The following is a 10,740-nucleotide window of genomic DNA, read 5'->3' as shown; positions in this document are numbered from 1 at the left end:
AGTAAGTTTTAAGGGCTCTCTTAAAGGCCAACAGTGAGCCTAAACTGCGGTTATCTGCTGGGAGTGCATTCCATAGGCCAGGAGCAGCTACAAAAAAGGCCCAGTTCCAAGTCACCACCAGACGTACCGGTGGTAACTGGAGACAGACCTCTCCAGATGAACTCAACGTGCGATGGGGATCATACAGAAGAAGGTGCTGTCTAAGGTAGCCCAGACCCAAGCCATTTAGGGCTTTAAAGGTGATAACCAGCACTTTGTATTTTGTCCAGAAACATATCAGAAGACAGTGCAACTGTTTTAAAACAGACATAGAGGCTCTTCTTACGATCGGTGAGAAGAGCCTCTAGGGGGTTTGCGAGGAGAGCGGGCTAAGCCGTGACAGAGCCAGTGGGGGCTGGGAGGATTGGGGGCTATGTAGCCCCCAGAAGCTCCAGTATGCCCTGCGCAAGCGCACAGGGCATACTGGAGAGACCCCTGAGCTGGGAGGCTGCTTTTAAGCCTTCTGGCTGGGGGTCTACTCATGAGTAGAAGTGGCACAGAGCTGCACCGTGGCTATTCATGATTTCGAAAACCGGGTTTGTGGAGTGCTCACTCTGCAAACCCGGTTTAAGGGGAGGAGTAGTTAGGCAGGTTAACTGCCTGGAAGCCACTGGGCTTGCCTGCGAGCCCAGTGGGTCACATGGTCAGGTGAAATCGCCTGATCATCAGCCTGATTTCACCTTATCATCAGAATAGTCTCTCCAGGTTAACCCAGAGATCAGTCTGGCTGCTGTATTTCTTAACTATATACAAAGGCAGCCCCACATAAAGCGCATTGCAATAGTCGAGCCTGGAGGTCACCAGCTGATGCACCACTGTTTTGAGATTGTTCTCTTCAAGGAATTAGGGATATGCAGATTGATTTGGGTACAAATAGATTTGTACCCGAATCTAGCTAATCTAGCTGATTCGGGTGATTTGGAGACAAAACAAATCACCCCTGTGGTCAATTGGCTAGATGCAGGTACAAATAAAATTGTGCCTGATTTAATTGGAACTGATTCAAGATTCAGATCCCTCTGATTAAGTTCCCCAGATTCCCAGCTTTCATTTTTTTTAAAAAAGCTAAGCTCTAGCCCTTATAGAAGTGGAGTTATGGAGATAAATATGTGGTCCCTATTTTTCAAGTGTTTGGATTCTTTGGTGTATAATAACTTTCCCTCAATGAATCCCTATGAGGATTCATTACACACCTTCATTTCTTCTATTCATTTTGACTGTCTTTTGGACAGTGGAACATAAGAACACAGGAAGCTGCCATATACTGTGTCAGACCATTGGTCTATCTAGCTCAGTATTGTCTTCACAGACTGGCAGTGGCTTCTCCAAGGTCACAGGCAGGAATCTCTCTCAGCCCTGTCTTGGAGATGCCAGGGAGGGAACTTGGAACCTTCTGATGCTCTTCCCAGAGCAGCTCCATCCCCTGAGGGGAATATCTAACAGTGCTCACACTTCTTGTCTCCCATTCATTTGTAACCAGGGCAGACCCTGCTGAGCTACACTCCTCTCCCACCTGCAAGGCAGTGGGGTACTACTCAGTTTATGTTCTAGGATTTTGTTCCAAGTGTTTAGACTCTTTGGTGTCTAATAACCTTTCCTCATAATGAATCCCTATGAGGATTCATTACACACCAAAAATTCCTTAAATATAACTTGATTACCCAGTGGCATGTGGGTTGGGGGTAGTTGGAACATGTGTTGCTGCTAATTTCCCAGCCCCACCTGCAAAGCAGTGGGTCAAAATGAACAGAAGAAATGAAGGTGTGTAATGAAGACACCAAAGAATCTAAACACTTCAAAAATATCTTAAAAATAAACTGAGTACCCCAGTATGTGTGTGTGGGGTGTGTGTGTAGGTGACACATGGCAGTTGACAGTTGTCACTGCCCACTGACAGTAAAAATGAACAGAAGAAATGAAGATGTGCAATGAATCCTCATAGGGATTCATTATCAGGAAATGTTATATACACCAAAGAATCTGAACACTTTAAAAATAATGACTGCACATGTTGCTCCATAACTCCACTTCTACAAGGGCTAGAGCTTAGCTTTTTTTTTTTTTTTTTTTTTAAATGGAAGCTGGGAATCCGTGTTAGGGTTAGGATATGGCAGCGTCAAATCCCCATTATTTCCTATGATGGAACTGTTCAAAATCAGTAAAAACTAAAATAACTCATTAAATATCAACCAAGTGTCCCACTGCCTTGAAATTTGGGTAGTAGGTGGCACCCATGTGGACCTTGTTAAGTTGTCTGAATTGATCCAAATCCAAAGCAAATCAAAGCAAATACAAATCAAATCTGGGGTGTTTTTTGGGGTGGTGGTGTAGATTTGGACACAAAATGAATCAGGAGTGACTACCCCTGCTAACTTGGCAAAGAGGCACCTTTTAACATGGTGATTCTCTTTATTTAGCAGGGGGAGAATAACTGGCCCTGTCCACCCCCAGCACAGTACCTCCAGTGACTGTTGCTGGTGTCTATCTTATGTTTCTTTTTAGATTGTGAGCCCTTTGGGGACAGGGATCCATCTTATTTGTTTGTTATTTCTCCGTGTAAACCACCCTGAGCCATTTTTGGAAGGGCGGTATAGAAATCGAATGAATGAATGAACGAATGAATGAATGAATGAAACCTGCAGAAGCAATGTGTGCAGACCAGAATTGGGTGTTTTTTTTTTTGCCACACGCACTGCTTCCGCATAAACCTTCAAATGTTTTCTATGCTGTGTCCTGAATTTCCAGCCAAGTTCTCCTCCACTTGTGTTCCAATTTGCCTACTTTGCTGCTTCAGACCCCACAGCTCCTCTGTATACCAAGGGGCCACTTTTAAAGGGACGCTTAGGAGCGATAATGTCTACTGCCCTGGTGAGTTCCCTGTTCCAGGTTCCCACCAGGGCATTGACAGAATCACTGACAGGACCAACATTAAAACCCTCCAAGGCTTTTTGGAATCCTACTGGGTCCAGTAGTCGTCTCGGGAGGACCATCTTAATAGGTCCTCCACCCCTGGAGGACCCAATTGTGGCTGCGAAACGAACCTTAACAAGGTAGTGGTCTGTCCATGACAATGGCGAAACCACAGGATGTCCCACCCATGGAACACTCCCTGATCCAAACAAAAGACCAAATTGAGTGTGTGGCCAGCAACATGAGTTGGTCCTGAAACAAGTTTGGGTAGGCCCATAGTTGTCATGGCCACTATGAACTCCTGAGCCGTACCAGACAAGTCAGCCTCACAATGGATATTGAAGTCCCCCAACACTAAGAGTCTGGGTGACTCCACCAGCTCCAAGACCAGCTCCATTAGCTCAGTTAGGGAGTCAGTTGGGCAGTGGGGTGGATGGTATACCAACAGAATCCCCAATCTATCCTTAGTTCCCAGCCTCAGAAAGACACACTCAAAATAAGTCAACTGTCACACAGGGGCCCTGGCAAGGGAGATGGTATTCATATGGACCACAGCCACTCCACCCCTCTGCCCAATTCCCCTAGCCTGCTCCACAACAGAGCAGCCTGGTGGGAGAAGCTCGGCCCAAACTGGGCCACTAGCCTCCCCAATCGAGGTCTCAGTTATACAAGCCAGATCAGCTCCATGATCAAGTCATGGATGATTTTGGTCTCATTCTGAACCAACCTGGCATTGTAAAGGAGCAAGGCTAGTTTCTGTGGGAAGTTGGAACTGCTCTCTGAGGCCAGAGAGATGACAGGGCAGTGGAAACCGTTACTAAATTATAGATTTCCCTTCCCTGTAACAGCCAGCTGCTCTGCCAACACCAATTCTTCTTCTTGGCTATTTGTTCCAGGTTATAATAGTCACATGAGTTTTTCGCTGCTGGTCAAATACTTTTTAGCCTCTTTGAGTGGCAAAAGGGTGATGGATTTGAGAATTACTCATTGACAGTCTCCCTGAAAATTAACAGAAAAATAGGGGGCCCAGTTCAGCTATGGTCAGATCTGAAACCATATGCACCTGATCAGCATAAGAGATTCCTGATTTTGCATAGAAACCATGTATGTAATCATGAATCTTTGTGGTGCAGATCTCTCTTGCTGAATCAATATAAAACATCAGCATCAGTTTGTCAATGCAGAAACTCCAGATATAACTTTGTGTGCTCTAGCAGTGGGTTCTTCCACATTCATTTATTCTCCAAGTTTATGTTGTCAGTCCCTTTAAGAAGCTTTTATTTAATTTTAAAAATAAAGCATAATAGCCAGTCAGCACTGAAACAATCTGCCTAGGGAATTTCCTTCTTTGGAACCAAGTTAGAAAAATGAGGATGGTTAGGTGGGGTGGAGGCTCTGAAGCTGCAAAAATCAAGATTGTATGAGTCATCTAAGAATTCAGCTGAAACACTGTGGTTTGTCAGTCACATCTTGTCAATCAATGGAACACTGCACTTGAACATAAGACTAGGGAAGCATGAAAACCTTATAAAAAATGTGGAGAGCCTTATTGAATTTGAAACTCATTTGCTTTACCTCAGATGTATTAGATCTACTGCCTGACAAAGAATCCCAAACTCACATTGAATTTCACTTTAGGCCAGTAGTACTTTAGGCCAGGGCATGGGGTATGTGTGTGTGTGTGTGTGTGTGCATGTAAAGTTCCAAGGAGGGTTAGGATTCTGAGATGGGTATTGTCTTTTACCCCAGAAGTTAAGATGTGAGTTGGCTGGAAGTTCCTTGCAGTGTTCGCTCATATCCATGTTGGATATGAGGGTCCAACGCGGACCCTTGAATGTGGGGTCCAATGTGGCAATGATATGCAAAGAACCCCAAGTAGAATCTAAATCCTCAAGTGAAAGTCCTTATTTAGTGTGGCATATAACATATGTCATAAAACAACCACTCATAAAACAGATAATTTATATGCTAGTAAAACCATCACAAATTACGCTGCTCGCTGCTTGAATGAGCGACGCAGCGCTCTTGCCTGGCCCCCTTTGAGAAGCACGAGGCTTCTCTTGACCTGATTGGTTGGGGGGCCCGTGCAGGGGGCGGGGCTTCAGCTCCATGTCCTGCTCCGGGCCCGGGAGAGCTCAGTTCGCTCTCGACAGGCATCGGAGCAGGACGCCTTTTAAGGCTCCTGCTTAATCGGCCCGGCGCGAGATCAGGAGCGGGTTTTTTCCACCCTAAGCGGTGGCGGCGGCAACGGGGGGTGGCTTTTTAAGTCCTCCCCCAAGGTTTGGAGTGATTCTGGGGGCGGGTTGGCCCTCTTCGTAAACCAGGCCCCGGCGGTGCTCCTTCTGGGCAGCGGGCCCTGGGCGGTAGCGGTGGGCTTAGGCTCCCCCCCCACTACCGGAGCGAGCGTTTGGCCCCCCCCCATGGCACTTTTCGGCATTTGAAGGGCCGCTTTCATGGGGGCTGGGCTAGTCCTGGGCAACGTGGTGGGTTTTAAACGGCCTGCTAGGTGGCCTAGGCCAGTTCCCAGTCAGTTTGGCAGCAGCCTGGGTTTCATTGGCCGGTTCTCCCTTTCTGGGTGTAGTGTGTTGGTTTGGGAGCATTTCTGGTAACAGACCTTTGCTGGGAGCTTCATTATTCACACTCACTTCAATTTCCTGTGCCATGGGTCCATAGAAGGCCAAGGCTAAGACTGGCGGGAAGCGGGTTTGTCCCCCCCTGCACCCTGCGCTGGTTTCTAATTCTTCCAATGAGGATTGTGACATGGGTACCATGCGGGCACTTATAGCACGCTTAGAAGCGCTTGAAAGGGAAAAACAGGGTGGGGCAGCAGCGGCAGAAAAGGGCGGTCCCTCTGGTATCCCAGGTAGTTCCCGAAGTGTTACTAGGGGGGCTAAACATGCTAAACTCATACAGTCCCTCTCATCCAGACTTGATGCTTTGGAATCGCATGAACCACGCCCTTCAGCGCCAGCAGTGGACCTGACCTCGGATGGGGATGGCACCCAGGCCACCTCTGAACCGTGCGGTAGAGACATGCGTCCATCGGATCAGCTTGGCCCTGGTGAGTCCTTGCACCACACCTGGCCCTGGGGTTTTCCCCCCTGGGCTCAGCCTTTTCACATGTATGGATGGCATCCAGCCTCCGTTGCCTCTCCACCCCTTTACGGGGCATGCACACAGGTTTGGCAAGGGGCGGCACCTGCTGTGGGTAACACGTTGCCCGCTGCCACGGGTGCCGTGTTAGATGCTTCAAGGACACAGATTCCTTACCTGCCATGCGACACCTCTCTGCCGGTGGGTGACCACCTGTTGCCCGTGGTTAAAGAATGCATTTGGCACGGAGAATTTGTGGATATCTTTCACCTGCTCTTTCGAGAGCCCGAGCCTGCCCCAAAGGAGGGAGAGCAAAAGAAGGAGGAAGCGAAATCAAAATGCAAGCCAGTGGAACATAACTGGGCTAACTGGTTGTCGGGTTACACGGTCTATATGGGTGTAGTGCTTCATGTGCACACATCCAGAGGACCTGCCATGGTTAAGTGCATGGACATCATCCATAGGGGGTACATGGACTTTATGGGCAACGCCTGGGAGCGCTATGATCGCTCTTTTCATCTGAGGGCCTCCCTCAACCCGGCTATTCCGTGGGACAGGCAGCACCAGGAACTCTGGCTCCTAATTATGACCCCCTTGAGGCCCATTCTGGGTGAACGGGCTGACAGTGGTCATCTGATTTCTAGAACTCCCGCAGCGCAGTCTTCAGGGCCTGCAGCTGCGCAGGGTGTTCAAAGTACCCTGCCATGCTGGGCTTTCAATACTAGCGGCAGCTGCAGCAGGTCCCCCTGTAGGTTTAAGCATGAGTGTGGTTTCTGCGGCAGAAAACACGCCAGCATTCATTGTCAGCGAGTCAGGGGCCCCCGTGCGGGTCCGAGGGATCAGCAAAGCAGTGGCAGAAAGGGTGGAGGTGCTGTACAAGGCACCACCCCTGGAAAAGGGCCCTAGCCCAGTGAAGCTTCCAGTTTTAGAACGGCTCCTGCGGGACTACCCGCTTAGAGCGCAAGCACAATATTTGAGACAGGGGTTTACTTTTGGTTATCGCATTCCCTACGTTGGTTTGAGAGTTCACAGTATGTCCCCTAACCTTAAGTCCATGGAGGGGATGGAAGCGCTGGTGCTCCGCAAGATTAACAAGGAGGTAGCTTTCGGGCAGGTTCTAGGCCCATTCCGGGAGTTGCCCCTACCAGATTTGCGCATTTTGCCGTTGGGGGTGGTGCCCAAGAAGGCACCAGGCAAATACCGCCTTATTCACCACCTCTCCTTCCCGCATGATTCCTCTGTTAATGATGGGATCCCAGACAGCCTGTGCTCTGTGAAGTACACGTCCTTTGACCAGGCTGTCAGGGTATTTCGTTCTTGTGGGAAGGGCGCCCTCCTTGCAAAATGCGACATTGAGTCTGCGTTCGGTCTCCTCCCGGTTCATCCTGCTGATTTTAATCTCTTAGGTTTTGCCTTTCAGGGGCAGTTTTACATTGATCGGGCTCTGCCCATGGGCTGCTTGATTTCTTGTGCAGCCTTTGAGGCTTTTAGCTCCATGCTTGAATGGGCCCTCCAGCGGGAGGCGGGTCTTGTGACCACGTCTCATTTTCTAGATGATTTTCTCCTGGTGGGCCAGCCTAGAACCAACCAATGCAGGCATCTGTTAGAGGTTTTTCAGCACCTTTGCGTGGCCCTGGGTGTCCCATTGGCTCAGGAGAAGACCGAGGGACCTTCAGCTATTCTCACCTTCTTGGGCATTGAACTAGATACTGTTGTGGGCTGTTCCAGGCTCCCCCAGACTAAGTTGGACACCTTGCGGGCCTTGTTGGCATCTTGCATCCAGGCACACAAGGTTACCCTCAAGCAGCTTCAACAGATTATCGGGCATTTAAATTTTGCATGCCGGGTGGTGGTGCCCGGACAGCCTTTCCTGCACCGCCTATGCGCTGCCGTTAAGGGGGTCAGGTGCGGTCATCATAGGATATGGGTCACTGCCCCCATGTGGGCTGACCTCCGTCTGTGGGCATCCTTTTTGGAATCATACAATGGGGTTTCTTTCTGGCGTGATTCACTCCTCCTGGAAGCGGATCTACAAGTTCAGTCCGACGCTGCCGGAGGTTCAGACTTCGGCGTTTATTTCCGCGGCCGCTGGTGCGCTGAGCAGTGGCCAGCCACCTGGGTGTCTAGTGGGGCCACTAGGGACTTGACGTTCCTGGAATTCTTCCCCATAGTCGTGGCTATACATCTATGGGCAGATCTCTTTAGGAACAAGACGGTGTGCTTTTGGTGTGACAACCAAGCCACTGTACAAGTGATCAATAGGCAGACTTCCAGGTCCCCTAGGGTGATGTCCCTAGTCAGAGCATTTGTCTTGGCCTGTCTGTCTAATAACATCCTTTTTCTGGCTTGCCATGTGCCTGGAGTGCAGAACGGCCTGGCGAATGCGCTGTCTCATTTTCAGGTTCAGCGCTTCCGCCAGCTGGCGCCAGAGGCGGAGAGCTTGCCCGACCGGATGCCGGCGTGGCTTTGGAGCCTTGGCGCCTAGAAGCCCAGAGGGCAGTCTGGGCCTCCTTGGCCCCCAGCACACGGGCAGCTTACTCTAAGCAGTGCAGGGGCTTTCAGGATTTTAGGACTCAGGTAGGATTGGGCCAGGACTGGCCCCCCCCTGCGGAGCAGCTGATGCAGTTTTTGGTCCACCTTAAGGGTAAGGGTTTGTCTCCTGGGGCCATGGCGGGTTATTTAGCAGCTCTGGCTTTCCACACTAAGGTGCAGGGAATGTCCGACACAACCGGAGATTTCAGGGTAAGGAGGATGCTGGAAGGTTGGACATGGGAACACCCGGTCCCACTTGACAGTCGTCGGCCCCTTCTTCCCGCTGCCATACAGGGCACGGTCGGGCAGTTCTCAGCGATCTGCCGGTCCTCATATGAGGCCTCTCTTTTCCACGCAGTCACTCTTGTTTTGTTCTTTGGGGCCTTTCGAGCCAGTGAATTGCTCCCCAGGGGTCATCGCAGCCCTGTATTCAGTGTGGTGCAGTTTGGGGACGTTAGCTTGGGGCTGGACATGGCGCGGCTGCGCCTTAGGTTTTCCAAGACCGACCAACGGGGCAGGGGACAGTTGGTGTCATTACACAGAGCCGACAATGTGCTCCTCTGCCCGGTACGTGCTTTGGGCAGTTACATGTCCCGGCGGGGGTCCGCTCCCAGATGCCTATTCGTACACGAAGACGGGCGCCCCCTTTCCCAGTACCAGTTCTGGACGGTGGCACGGCGCATACTGAGTGCGGCTGGGGTCGATATTGCGCAGCTGTCTCTACATTCATTTCACATTGGAGCTGCTTCGGCAGCCTCCCGGCTGGGTCTTTCAGGTCAGACCATTCAGCGCATTGGGTGTTGGCGGTCTGCCACCTACAAAAGATACGTGCGCTAGAGCATTGGTGATGGCACTGACGGTTTTTCTCTTTACAGGCCCTGCGCGACGGGCGGCGAGGGCTCGTGTACTCATTTTGGGCCACTCCATTGTTTTCTGGGCGCATAAGACGGCTCGAGTGGCGCAGCCTGGAACGCAGCTGGGACTGGGTCAATGGGCAGACATCTCCTGGATCGGTCGCAGGGGCATGGTCATCGCCCAGTTTTTACCCATGCTGCAGGAATTTCTAGCGGCAAATCCGCCGCCCGACATTTTGGTTCTTCACCTGGGGGAAAACGATTTGGGGTCCAAGTCAGGGTTGTCTATTTTCCATAGTTTGCGCAAGGACATTTTACTAGTCCTTGAATGGTGCCCGGGAATTCTCATTCTTTGGTCGGCTATGCTCCAACGCAGAGTTTGGAGAGGCGCGAGGGACCCTTATAGGGTGGAAAGGGCTAGGAGGAAGGTTAATGCACAGATGACACTTTCTTAGCGGCCATCGGTGGGGGACCTATAGACCATTCCAGTATTCTTTTTTCTGAGCCCAGTTTGTTTAGAGGGGACGGCGTCCACCTTTCACCCAGTGGGACCAGTTTGTTTTTACGTGATCTAGAGCAGGGATTGGCTGTTTATCTGTGCACTTGGTGGGGTGGCTCGGGTTAAGCTAGGCTAACCCGCGCTGTGGCAGGTGCAGTGTGGTTGGAAAATGATTTTAGGCTGGTGAACACCTTTGGGTAAGCATTTGGCTATGGGTTGAGAAGGGCATCTCCCTAGAGACTGCACGGCTCAGGGAGATCTGCCCTTGTTAACCTACCCTGGCAGGCTAAGCCCTTAGGAATCGCTGTACGGCTACCTTGGGGTGATGCTAGCCAGGGGCCCGGCACTAGGCTGGCTAGGATAGGCAGCCCTGGATTTGGGAACATTTGGGGTTGCCTGGAGCCAAGGTGTATCGCCCTATACACTGGGGGCGCATGCCTATAGTTACGCACTGCCAAGAGGGAAGCCATCCCTGCTCTTCAAGTTCTTGTTAAAGTTAAATAAATTGTGGCCCAATTTTATACCAAAACCTTGTGTCTCGTGTCTTCTTGGGTGTCGGGCAATGATTCATATTAGAAAGATAATGCCATCTTCTATAAACCATACACAAACAACTCCTACAATAAACCTCATATTTATAAAAATCCAATCAGTTGACTGCGATGTTGGAGAAGGTTGCTGATTAAAGCTTCCTATGAAGTTCTGGATGAATGAAGTGTCCAAAGAAGTGTCCCACAGGTCATAGGCATTTTGGCTATCAATCAGCCTTCTTTAGTGGCAATTGTAGGGAAATGCCCAACCCTTGCTAATCAC

The 10,740-nt window shown here is 50.4% G+C and overlaps 1 protein-coding gene across 1 annotated transcript; it reads left to right on the top strand.

The window, feature by feature from the left end:
• The first annotated feature begins 5,112 nt into the window (after positions 1-5,112).
• LOC128349267 (uncharacterized) lies at positions 5,113-10,456 on the top strand. The gene is made up of 2 exons (XM_053305305.1): positions 5,113-6,010; positions 9,450-10,456. Exons 1-2 carry the CDS (start codon positions 5,710-5,712, stop codon positions 9,881-9,883), a joined length of 735 nt encoding a protein of 244 aa, XP_053161280.1. The 5' UTR covers positions 5,113-5,709; the 3' UTR covers positions 9,884-10,456.
• The last annotated feature ends 284 nt before the right edge of the window (positions 10,457-10,740 follow it).

This window comes from Hemicordylus capensis, chromosome 3 (genome assembly GCF_027244095.1).
Source record: "Hemicordylus capensis ecotype Gifberg chromosome 3, rHemCap1.1.pri, whole genome shotgun sequence".
In the NCBI taxonomy this organism is placed as follows: Eukaryota; Metazoa; Chordata; class Lepidosauria; order Squamata; family Cordylidae; genus Hemicordylus; species Hemicordylus capensis.
This window is presented reverse-complemented; position numbering and strand designations above follow the sequence as displayed.

Excerpts from the sequence above, each read along its gene's own strand:
- LOC128349267 (XM_053305305.1), top strand. The coding sequence starts at position 5,710 with ATGGGTACCATGCGGGCACTTATAGCACGCTTAGAAGCGCTTGAAAGG. Across the intron at positions 6,011-9,449 it reads ATCGGATCAGCTTGGCCCTG|GCCCTGCGCGACGGGCGGCG; the intron begins GTGAGTCCTTGC and ends TTCTCTTTACAG.